Source organism: Juglans regia, chromosome 7, assembly GCF_001411555.2.
Source record: "Juglans regia cultivar Chandler chromosome 7, Walnut 2.0, whole genome shotgun sequence".
Taxonomy (NCBI): Eukaryota; Viridiplantae; Streptophyta; class Magnoliopsida; order Fagales; family Juglandaceae; genus Juglans; species Juglans regia.
In genome coordinates this window covers 3,040,464-3,053,458 of record NC_049907.1, presented here as the reverse complement: position 1 = coordinate 3,053,458, position 12,995 = coordinate 3,040,464, and the positions used below count along the sequence as shown (strand labels likewise).

Below are 12,995 nucleotides of genomic sequence, written 5' to 3'. Positions count from 1 at the left end.
TTATTATTGATAAGTTCGGCTCGAATGAACTGATCATATATAGATGACCAACATATATGGCACAAAAGATGGCTAGCTTTTCTACTCATACTTTCCATTTGTATTTCCTTTCTTACCATTATTCAATGATATTTGGATTTGGAGGAGAGTGAGAAATATGTAATATGGGAGTATTGTGGGGAAGAAAACACAATTGTAAAAAGTTGATCTATTTTCATGTAATCTCTTTTGCTTAGGGTGGATTTAATCCAATTACTAAATTTTCTATGGAATCAGGTATCATACTAAGTGTAATGTTCGATGTAGTTTTAGAGTGTCATGTAATGTAACGACCCGGTCCCGGATGGATTGAAGAGTTACTCATTGTCATTCAAATTCATTTTTCAACCATATAGTTATAGACTCTAAAGTTTTCAACGACACGTACAACTCATTATTTCAGATCGACTACTCCAATAAAAATAATTTAAACATCACAAAAAACTCAAATTTACTATCAACCTTCCAAGATACCAAGTCAGCAGAGCAAAACAGAATTATGGAATAAAAATCTCCAATAACCAAAATATTATCTTTGTACTTAATCCACTATGCTCAAGTAGCCTTATACAAGATTTATAGTCTTGATCTCAGGTGTACTATCAAAATTATCTGAAAAATGTTATGGAGATAAATTTATCAACAACTCAGTAAGCAGAGAATATATACTAGTATGTAAACATGAGATTTTTCAGAAAGTTTGATATACAGAAACAAAACATTTTATTTTCATATGCAGATCTCATAAACGTGTTATCTAAAAATCAAAGCGACTTTTCAATTTTTTCATACTTAAAAACCAACTGTTCATATTCAAAAATCATTTTCATATTCAAAGATTATTTTCATATTCAAAAACTATTTTCATATTAAAAAACGATTTGGTATAACATAACTGAACATCTTCATCTTATCGTGTCATATCGTATACTATGTTTAACCTCCGTGGTAGGGTTGTACTATCTTCAGTGGCCAAACCAGACAGTATCATATTGTGAAACTCTTCTCCTTATTCATTCTCAGAACTCCGAGTGTGTACATGAGAAAGAACACATAAAAGACCACTCTGTTTTTAAAATGGGTACACTCATATCATATCATGTCATGTCATGCTAGTACTAACCATATCACGTGAACCAGTATCATCATATCAAAACCATATTTAGAATCAAAATCAAAACGAATAAGTATGCCAAGGTTTTTCATATCCATATCATATCAAACCACGTACCAAACACATTCATATCAATTTCAGATGATCAATAACAGATCCAAAATATTTCATATCACATGTATAAAAATCTCAATTTTCATATTCGCTCTTTTGCACATTTAAAAAACATGTCAAATATTACTCATGTCCACACTATTCATTTTAAAAAATATTTTTCTCTTTTCATATAGATTTTCATGAGTGAATGCAAAACACATATATACTGAGATTGTCTTCACGTTTTCTTTTTAAAATATATCATACACATTTTACAAATCAATCTCAGTTTATTTCTTTTTTATGCAAATCTAGCATATGAATCCTGTTTACTAAGACCTTTTAGCTTCTCTGAATTTCCTCACAACAATACCAAGGGGATATCAATCGTCACCTAAAGAAAAGTACTCATGTAACTTGGGTAAATTTTCAATTGAACTCGTACTTCTTAATTGCACCTGGAATACTTAAATAACCTATTTTAAATCCTCAAAATCTCTAACTCTAAAATGCCATTACTTCCCAAAATTCAACGATATCCACTTAATTTCTCCGGTTAAGACATTAAATTCTAAAATATTTACCATTGAAATCTAACTATAAAATTTAATATTATTTAATATAATTATACCAAAAAAAGAATCTATTACAATAAACAATAAAATTTCATTTAATAAAAATAGACTAGATTAGACTTAAAGCGTTCAAAATAAAACTACACGGTTACTGTTTACTTTTGAAATTAACTTAAAAAAATTAATGCTTAACAACATAATTTAAATCCCTTAAATATTTACTGTAAAAATAAAATTTCTGGACTATTTTGAAATAAAACTGATTGTAGTTAAAATATAAAATCCAGTACATAAACAAAACAACCCAAACCCAATTGTAAAAATAAGGGCATAAACGTAATATCAATTTCAAGCTCCCCCTTTACCAGAGACAAAAAATATTTCTATTTTGTAAAACAAACTTCACTACGCAGAGAGGAGCCATGCACGGATCCTTACCGTGAGGCTACGCGTGGTTGCAATCTGGGTGGATCTCGACGGCAGCACAACTAGGTTCAACGGTGGCAGGTCACTGTGGAAGAGAGAGATATTGATGAGAGAGAGAGAGAGAGAGAGAGAGAGAGAGACTACGAGAGAGAATGAGAGAACACGACGTGGGGAGAGAGGAAACTCACCGTGAGGAAGGCCGCGAAGAGCTCACTGGTGGTTGAGCTTAGGTCTACGGTGGAGCATAACGACAGTGTACTATGAGGAAGAGAGAGAATCACGTAGAAAGAGGGAGAGTTGCATTACCGAGAAGGGTGGAGATATCGCGTGATGGTGGCTCACAACAGCACCAGGTTGGGCATGGTTGTTCTAGGTGGTGCATCAGGAGTATCACGGTGGTTGCGTGGTTGGCAAACGAAGGAGGTTGGCTGCGTGGTAGTCGAGCAGAGTGTCACGTCCATGCTTGTTGCTCTGTTTTGAGTATGGAAAATAGAGGTGGGTTTCTTTGCGTGTTAACCGAAAGGTATGTAGCTCACAGTGGTGTTAACTATTGTGGTTAGTGGTTTGTAAGGGTGTCTCACGGTGACAGCATGGTGGTGTAGGGCTGAGGTTTAGGATGTGGGCTTGCGGTTTCTGTCATGCGGGGTGATCTCGGCACGATGGTTTCCATTCGGAGTTGTTGTGGTGCAAGATGGAGCGGTGTTGCCGTTTATGGCAAGGGACAATGTGGTAGTAGTTTCTTGAGGGGTTGGCAATGGCTCACGGTGTCACAGCAGGATTGGTGGTTTGTCGGCGTGCGTGGAGGCATACTGGTTGATGGTAACCGTGGAAGGTGATATGTTTTGAGGTGAGGAACTCCAAAACTGGTTGTGTGTGTGTGCGCGATAGAGTGAAAACAGAGAGTAAGAGGAAAGCAAAACCCTTACCGGTGGTGCCCAGGCAGTGGGAGCCGTCGTGGCAAGGGTTCAGATGGTGAGTTGCAGCGGCGTGCAATGCCCAAAATCCTGACTAACACATAAAAGAGGGAGAGCGGGAGAAGAACGAGGGATAGTCTGTTGAGAGGAAAAATAAGAGTGTGAAATCGCAAGGATAACTAATGGAGAAGTGGGGAAGCAACACGAGAAGGGATTCGATGAGAGAAATCGAAGGAGAGGATTGGGGTGTGGGGAAAAACAAATTGTCAGTGGTTTAAGAGAGTTTCGAGAGGAAGAGAAACAACGAAAAAAAGAAAAAGAAAACTAAAAATGAGCTTTCTTGGGAAACAAACGGCTTCGTTTGGGGGGTGGCCCCTTGGGTGGGCTTTTCATTGGCCGGGCTTGGGTCACGTCCTAGGCCAAGTTATTAGTTGGGTATTACATATAAGTTCTGAACATTCCTTTAAAACAATGGGGTCTATAATAAAAATATATATTGTTTCAAGTGAATTTCCGATTTACTAATTTTTTTTAAAAAGAAATGTGCGATAGTTGTACACTCTAAAATTATAAGTATCATTTCTTAAATATTAAATCACATACTATGGACATTTTATTAATTTTCACCATCCAACCACAATTATTGATCAAATGGCACCCACACTTATTAGTTGTGGACTATGAGTTCGAATATTGTCATTTGGCCTTTTCAATTCAGATGTTAAAATTAAGGTTTTGTTTCTGAATTGAGATGAGTTGAGAACATCTAATTTTATTTCAAAATTTCTCATAATTTTATTCTCAAATATCATTCAAATACAAAATATTTTTTAATTTCAAACCTTTCAAAATTTCATCTAATAATTACCTAATAATCACAAAATTTTCAAATTTTCAAACAAAACATAAAAAAATAATACAATTTTTTTAAAGTTTAAAACAAAAATAATATTAAAATTTTTTATTCAAATAATTTTTTAATTTTACAATTTTTTCTGTCCCATTTTTCAAAATCTAAGAAAAGATCAAAATTCAAATCATTTTATTACTATTCATAAATTATTTTACTACTATTTATATAATCTGATCCTTTTATCCAAACATGTCAAGTCAATTATAGAAAAAAGGTTGACATAACACGTAATCCAAAATTTATATCTTACGATTAAATTTATATCATTGTGTTGTATATGTATTTTCATTAGAGGTGTATATATAGCTGGTTAAAATATATATATATATATATTTAAACTCAAGAAACATATTTATCATTAAATCAGGAAACATTACATGAGCTGTCTTTCAAAACAAGACTATAAATAACATAAGGACCCTCTTCCCATCAATCAATCATCACCTTGCTGTTTTAAGTTGCGTTTGGATGTTGAAGTGAGTTGAGTTGAGTTGAGTTGAGATAATAAAATATTGTTAAAATATTATTTATTATTATTATTATTATTTTGAGATTTGAAAAAGTTGAATTGTTTATTATGTTTTGTATTGAGATTTAAAAAAATTGTAATGATGAATTGAGATGAGTTGAGAGGATTTTTGATTTCAAACGAAGCAATGCAAACTTGTCTAATTGGTGTGGCTTCCACAACGCTCCACTGCCTTCTACAAAGCCGTGCTTTCGGCTATAATTGGTTGATTCGCCAAATTGAGGATTCTCACCTTTACTTTATCTTTTCATTGATAGGTGGTAGTAACTCTTTACATTAAACCTATCAATTTTGCTGTAATTTAAAATGTGTTTATTTTCTCCGTCGATTCTGCTTTAGGCATAATTCATATATATTAGTTGAAGTACTTCATCCTTCTCAAATATCTCACACTAAGAGCCTCATTCCATTCCTTTAGTTTCATCCTTCCCAAACATTATTGATCATTTATTTTATTATTATTATCTAACGTAATGTTAAATAAATTTTTATTTTTTTTGAGATAAGATAAAATGAGATGAAATAATTTATAAATAATAATAAAATTTGTGAATTAAAATTTATAAATAATAATGAGAACCTCTTAATTTAAACCGATTCTTAAAAAATAAAGTAAATGTAATTTTATTTATAAAAAAATTTATTTATCATCTATTTATTTATTATTCTATAATATAATATTAGATGATAAATTTATTTATAAAATATAATAAATAATTTTTAATTATTTAATGAAACATTATAGAATTACGAGATGATAATAAGAATTGAAATAATAATTAAGATGAATAATTCTACATACAACCGTGAAGTGCGTAATCGCTTTGAAAAAGAGTAGGGTCTATAATTAAAAAATTAATTTTTTTTATGTGAATTTCATGTTTTATTTATTTTTTTCAAAGCGATTACGCGGCGGTTACACAATTCACGATTGTAAGTATTTATTCTCAATTAAGATTACTCTTTTATCTATATCCGTTCATCTGCAGTCGACGTGTGTACTCGGAGTCGGCGATCATATATACTTCCTTCGGTCGGTCGGTCAGTCACTTTCCCGCCGTTTTACTCACATAGTCGGCAACTGCTGTTTTGTTTTTCCATCTCCGACAGGGCAAAATATTATCTGCTTGTGTCCCAAGAAAGATTCAAAGCCATGACCATGAACGAAAGCTACTAATTTCCTGCGCTTCAAATAGACCCTACCCAGGTAATGTTCTTGGACAGCATAATCCAACGGAGACTAGCGTCTCTATTGCAGCCATGGCTGCGAGAAGAGCCGGAGTTGGAAGTCAAATTAGGGTTTATAAATTCTCAGGCGGTCGCGAAGGACTTGCGCTTCGATACTTCGGTTCTCAACCAGCTCTTCGACGAGCCCTCTCGTCTTTCCTTCAAAGAGGTCACCGTCGAACGCTTGAGCTTCTGGTTCTCGAATTGGTATGTCCCCGCCTTCAAGATCGAACTTCAAGGCGTCCATGTGACTCTATCACCTGGGTGAGTTATTCTACTTCCTATTGACGTGCGTTTGCGTATCTCTACAATTGTATGAATGCATGTGTCAAATTTGGATGTTTTAATTCTGATTGTGTAATTGATATTTTGGAATTTTACTCGAAGGGAGGTGAAGGAAGAGGGACGTTCGAGAAGGGTGCGGGAACCAAAGGATACGTTTTCCGTGGCTATGAAGAAGAAGCTTTCCATGCTTGATCCTGAGGTATTTCATGTTCCATTTGTTTTGCTTTCTGATTTCTAGTCTCTTACGAAGATATAAAAAGTGATTGCATTATTTCAGACATGTGCCCTATAGGTATTGAAGTTTCCAATTCGGATGCTTAGTAGAGTTATAGACTCATAGTGACTAAAGAGGGACAAAAGATTCTTGAAATGCGTAACGAGTTTCATGTGGGGCTATTGGATTTTGGGAGAGTTTGCATATGTAGTGTAGTTAACTCACATATGTAAATTAAAACTTTACTTATTTATCATTCTCCCTGATTTTTTTTACTGCATTTCAGGGTAGTGCTTTGCATGACATTCTTGAAAGGATCTTTGCCACCAAGCCTTCAAGAAATCGGTTTAATACATCTTTTTTTATTCTTATGCTCAAATACTGTCAACTTCAGATGCATAATATCAGTCTGAATGTGGAGTTCCCCATCTTGAATGATTCATTTATGTATTTGTCGGAAATAAAGGAGTTCAATGCAGAATCTCAATGTCTCCCTCATGGCTGTCTTGCTAGGGGTATTTTTGGTGCAATTTTTATACCTTTGAAAAAGATCACTTGTATTGTCAATGGTAGTGGTTTCGAGATTGGCTGCAAGGGAAAAGATCAAATTAACCGTGTGCTACTGTCAAAAGATCTGTTTGCTCAAATCAATTTGGATGATCTTCATCTCGTGGACTTCATTCTTAGGGTTCCAGAATTAAGCTTGTTTTTTTCTCCAGCTGATGTTTCTATGTATTCAGCATTGGGTAAAATATCTCCCAAAGAACCTAAGCATGCTAGAGATGGTAGACAACTGTGGAAATTAGCTGCAAGCAAAGTTGGCCATGGAACTTCAGCTCCCAGATTCTCATTACATAAACTTGTTATTGTTGCTTGTCTCTGGCTACATTATGTCAATGCATACGAGCATATATTGTCACTAATTGGATATCCTGCCAACCACTTTTTAGAAAGATCTTGTACTGAGATATCCAAGGACAAAATGGTTTTGAGTTCTGTTTGTTACCATTGGAAGTTGATCGCTGATGTTGAGAAAGAGCTGCCTGCTGAAGCTATCTCACAGGCACGGCGAGTCGCCCGTTACAGAGCAGCATCCAGTGTACAATGTGTCAAAGAAACCAACAATGAATCTGTTGTTGATAATCACTTCAAGTTTATTTCCAAGATCCTTCATCTACTAGCATTTATTTTGAAACTCATATGCAACATGTTCCTAGTAGTTGCAAAATTATTATGTTTGAGGAAAGTTTTGGCTCAAGAGCCAAAAGATGATGGGCACTGTGGACCTATCTCTGAAGATCCATATTCACGTAGTTGCTTCATTTTGAACCTTGGGAAAATTTTAATCACTATCTGTCCAATGGAAGAAATTCAACCTTCTGTAAATGAGAAGTTAAAATCACATATCGGGATCTCTTATTCCGATCTCCTTTCGTTCTCTCTTTCAATTGATAAAGTGTTACTAGTATATGGACAAAAAACTTGTGAACAGTCTTTCTTTTTATCCTGTGGGCAATTGAAGATTAACTCATCATCTTCTATGGGGGCTTCCCTTAGGAAGGTTAAGTCAGAAAATCATTCCAGTTCTATAAAACAACATAGGAAGCCGAAGGAGAGAGTTAATAATCTTTCAATTTTGTGGTCTGAGCCTGCACAAAAGTTCCTCCTTCCAGAAACTAGTCACTCTGGCTCTGGTGCTGCTGATGAATCTACTTGCAGACCGATTCTGGAAAACTTTCTGGAAGAAATGTGGTTGAGTTGGGAAAGAGCTTGTGTGAAATTTGAAGAAAGTCATATTGCATATTCAGAGAATCCAAGCCTTCTCTGTGAGATCAAAAACTTTTTGATATATTCTGGAGCCAGGAACCCATATTCTGGATCTTTGAAATGCAGTTTGATACTAGGAAAGCTGAATTTGGCTTTGGAATATTCATCAATATTATCAATATATCTGCTTCTTAGGCATACACAAGGTGTTCTTAGCTGGGCCGAGGACCGTGGGAGAGCAAGAATTCTTTCGGATTCTTCACGAAGCGTAGATGAACAACCAGAAATCAGGATGGATAGTAAATACAATTACAATTGTAGCAGACTGAAGACAGCCTTGCTTAGAGTGCTTCCTGAAAAAAATGTTCAACTTGGGATACTTATAACTGGTCCTCACATCCGCATGTCATTGAGAAAGGAATTTGATGATATGAATAAAAACGTGAGCCGTACAGTAAATCAGGATGATTTTCACCTTGCTTTTGATGTTCATAACATTGAAGTTGCTGTTTGGCCAACTTCCAGAACTGATCTGGCATCATTGGTTGGGCCTCAAGGTTCTGATGATGCTGAAAAGAAATGCCTCTTGTTTAAAGAGCCTCATATTATTGATATTCCTAAATCAAATAATGAAAAGTATGTGTCTCATGGTTGTATTTCACTTGTTTCATATTTGCAATTTAATGGTTTAAATGCTTATGTGGAGGACTCAGTGAAGGTACAACAAAGTCAAATTTTGGAATCAAAGCCCATGACACTCCAGTTATCGTCTTTCAGGTAGAATTGTGGTATCAAGTTTTGCGTTTCTTTTTCTCTGCACCATTTTCATATTTATTATTGGTGGTCTGTTTTAGATTATTTGAAACTTTCTTTCGAAACTTATCTCAAGAAAAGAAAAAAAACTTAAGGCTATGATGTTTTATTTAAGAGTTATTCTACTCATTATCCCTACACCACACACCTGCATGGGAAAAAAAAAAAAAGATAAAAAAAAAAAGCAGTCGAGTGGTGTAAGGATGATTACTAGAATTTTTCTTTATTTAATTTTATTAGATTCTCATTTTAAATATAGTTATCAAGGGTTCAAAGTGCATTCAGGATATTTCTTAGTAGGATTTTTATAAGTTGTGATTATATGTGAAAAGGAAAAAATCAACTGAAAAATAAAGTTTGTCAAAGAGATAACACATTTTCATTCTAAGTTGAAATCTCTTAATTTGGAACTCCTAATTAGGTCAACTATTGTTATAATCTTTCTTATCTTTTTATCAATTTGAAGAGCACAGCATAATTGCATTTTATTTTGACGAAGTAACATATAAAGACTTCATGAGAGAGTTATTTTTTGTCATTTTCTGATCCTTTTCTTTTTGTGCAATCTTTCTGGACTGATTTATCTGTCAAATCCTAGCTAAAATCTTACTTCTGATCCTTTTCTTTTTGTGCAATCTTTCTGGACTGATTTATCTGCCAAATCCTTGCTAAAAGCTTACCTCTTCTGTTTTTTTTTTCTTGATCATGGTATCATGGCATTGGCAGAAGTTAAAAGACTTTATGCCCATCTTTTCCCCTGAACATCAACCTCTAAAAGGGCAAACTTTGCTGACAAAACCTCCTGTCTGTTCTGATGGTGAAAGAATTATGTTTATGTTGCAGGGAGTATGTTCATTCATTTGGTACAGCTATTGTCGCTTTCTCAGCAGCTTTGTGTGGGACAGCTATGGGATTCTCTGTTTTATCATATATGGACGAGTTATATGTTATCTTTCAGGTGGTAGTGGTTTTCTATTACCCAATCAAACTTGATAATGTTTCTTTCATTTGTCTTAATATAAATGCAAACTAATGCGTACGTTCTTTTTACTGAAAAGATCTGTAATTGAACTTCAAGTTTTCCATTTCTTTATGTGTGGTGCTCACCTCTTCTTGATGATGAAAGTATTTTTTGATGATGTTTACTATGATACTTGTTATTTGTTAAGTGCATCTTCACCATATTCGTTATTGGAAGCACTCTTTAATCTTAAAATCATATTTGTGGAAGGAAGTAGTTGTTGATGGCCTTTATGTGTGTTCAGTCTCAAGATGTTTCGTTGATATAATTTAATATGTTACACCCCCTTCTTGTACAGTTAGGAAGCGAATTATTAACTTAGCAGCAGGTAATCACTGATCCAAATCAAAGCATCTTTTTTTTGTATGGATTATTTCTTTGGGGAAGATTGTGACCACTAACAATTTAAGGAAACACCGGATCGTTGTTATAGATTGATCTTGTATGTGCAAAAAATAAGGGGAGATGGTTGATCATCTACTTTTACACCATGAGATTGCTGGGAAATCATGGAATGATTTCTTTGATTGGGTAGGATTAGCATGAGTGATGTCTAGAAGGTTGGTGGATTTCTAGCAAGTTGGAGGGGCTTACACAGTAATTCTCAACTCACAGCAATTTGGAAGATGTCTCCCATTTGTCTGCTATGGTGCTTTCGGAGGGAAAACATGATAGAAGCTTCGAGGACGGAGTTCGGGCTATGGATGAACTCAAGAGTTTTTTTCTTTGACGCTTTACTGTGATGGGCAATTGTAAATATGTAATTGATTTTACTGGTCAAAGTGTCCATGATTTTCTCGTATCTGTGTTAAGTCATACTAAGGTGTCTCTCTTGTATATGTCTTGTGTACGTTAGCTATGCCTAATTTCTGCATCAATAAAATCCTCTATTACTTACAAAGAAAACATACTATTTATTATAAAATTAGCAAAACCGAGATGTAGCAAGTTTAAACAACTGAAAATAAATTATGTTCTCCTGACACCACATCATAATAATTAAAAATTTCTCGGCCCTCAATATGGAACACCTTCCCTCTTCAGGATTGCTGATGATCAGGATGCTTTCATGGCAGATCATTTGGACAAATCTAGTGGATATTTTACAGTAGAATGTGCATTTTCTTAGAGCTGTCCAGGACTGGGATGTGGATGATATCTCTGAATATTCTAGGTTATATCCTTTGAACATTGGTAGTGTTGAGGTGGATAGGTTGCTATGGATTCCAATTGATGTAATCTAGACTAACCAGAAACTCTTCTGAAATTTACTTATCAAAAAGGTTGCTATGGATTCACCCAGGGAAGAAGAAGTTCACGGTCAGATCCTTGTACATGGTCATGTCAAGTCAATCCCATAACTCTTTTCCTTGGAAGTATATTTGGGGGAGAAAGGTGCCTCTCAATGTTGCTTTCTTTGGTTGGATGGCTTCCCATGGCAAAATTTTGACGACGGACAATCTGAGAAAGCATGGTCTCGTTGTATTGGATTGGTGCTATATTTGTAAAAAGAGTAGTGAATCTGTGGATTATTTATTACCTTACTGTGATGTGGCAAAGGTGTTATGGGATGAGATTTTTAATAGGACTAGTATTGCACGGGTGATGCCTAGGAGGGTGGTGGATCTTCTAGCTTGTTGGGAAGGGGTTTCCAGGGTAACTCCCAAACCGCAGCAGTATGGAAAATGATTCCTCCATGCCTCATGTGTTGTATTTGGCTTGAAAGGAATGACCAAAGTTTTGAAGACCGGGAATGCTTGTTGGAAGAGCTTAGAAGCTTTTTCTTCCATACCCTATTTCTTTGGGCCTTGCTATTGTTCTTAATGGGGCTAATTTTCATGATTTTCTTGTTTCCTTTTCTGGCTCCTAACTTGTAATTAGGTATTCTCTCTTGTAAACTCCATGTGTACTTGGACTATGCCTTGTTATTTGTTTCAATAAAATTTTATTTTACTTATAAAAAAATTTAATTTCTGTTCATGACACTTAATGGGACTTTACAAGACGTCTCATCGTCTAGATCTGGCTCGTTTGCTCATCCTTATCGTCTTTACTTATGACATTTGAAAAAAAAAGAAAAAGCGAATCAAATACTCAGTAAATAGTATGCTATTCAGTAAAAATATTTTAACTCAGGACTTAGCTTTGAAAACATTCTCAAACATTTTAGACATTCATGACACGCAAATCAACAAGAAGAAAATAATGTTGAGGGCAGCAAGTCAAGTGTCTCTGACCTATGGGCTGCAGCAGGTTTGGTGGATGGTTTCCAGAACTTCTCCTTGAGTTGTTGATGAATAATGAGAGGGAAAAGGCTGTAGAGGTGTGGCACAGTGGGAGAAAGATAGGATGATTTTCTGACAGCTTTTTTCCTTGTTTATAGAGACTTGAGTAATCCCTAGCAACTTACGAGAGGGGTGGCAGATCTTGCTTCCTGGAGGCTTTTCTTCCTTTATTTTATTAAGGTAAGTTTTCCTCTATTCTTTAGGAAATTCAGGAGGCTGTCTTAGGGTTTTTAGGAAGGTTCCTAGTTCCTACCCTATTTCAATGAAGGGAGTTTCCTACTAGCAGTAAAATGGTTGGCGGCCTTAATTTAAGGCTTTTACGGTGCGGGAATTAATTTAACATATTTGTTACAGTCTTCCTAAATGTGTTTTGAGTCCTTTTGGAAATCTTTTATACTTGCCTACCATAACAATTTAGTAATTAATGAGGTCAAACCATACTAAAACCAAGCAACAGTCGGATCATAATTAAATATATAAAAATCGAAATTTTTGACTATACTAAATTAGAGTTTTCAGATTCTTGTGTATGAAATAATAGGTACAACTTCAATATTTATGTATTCTCAAATGTGTGGAAAACATCTCTTGTTACCAAGGTTACAAATTCTAATGGGATAATTGTTGCGTAGAGTATGGAATCAATTTTTTGCTATACAGTAGTTCTTTTGCTGTTGGTCTTTCTGAAGCAGAGAAAATGTTCATAATCTTGCTGAAATTTCTTTTTCTTGTTGATAATCCATTGTCTCTACCTTTCCTCTTTTTAGTCTTCTTGTC

The 12,995-nt window shown here is 34.9% G+C and overlaps 1 protein-coding gene across 3 annotated transcripts in view; it reads left to right on the top strand.

The window, feature by feature from the left end:
* Nucleotides 1-5,613: 5,613 nt before the first annotated feature.
* The window catches only part of LOC108995331, a 48,553-nt gene continuing 41,171 nt past the window's right edge, over nucleotides 5,614-12,995 (top strand). For all 3 annotated transcript variants that reach the window (XM_018970874.2, XM_035692251.1, XM_018970875.2), the window contains exons 1-4: nucleotides 5,614-6,097; nucleotides 6,221-6,317; nucleotides 6,619-8,876; nucleotides 9,756-9,870. In XM_018970874.2, coding sequence (XP_018826419.1) covers nucleotides 5,817-6,097; nucleotides 6,221-6,317; nucleotides 6,619-8,876; nucleotides 9,756-9,870 — 2,751 coding nt within the window. In that variant the 5' untranslated portion in view covers nucleotides 5,614-5,816. The remainder of the gene's footprint in view (nucleotides 6,098-6,220; nucleotides 6,318-6,618; nucleotides 8,877-9,755; nucleotides 9,871-12,995) is intronic.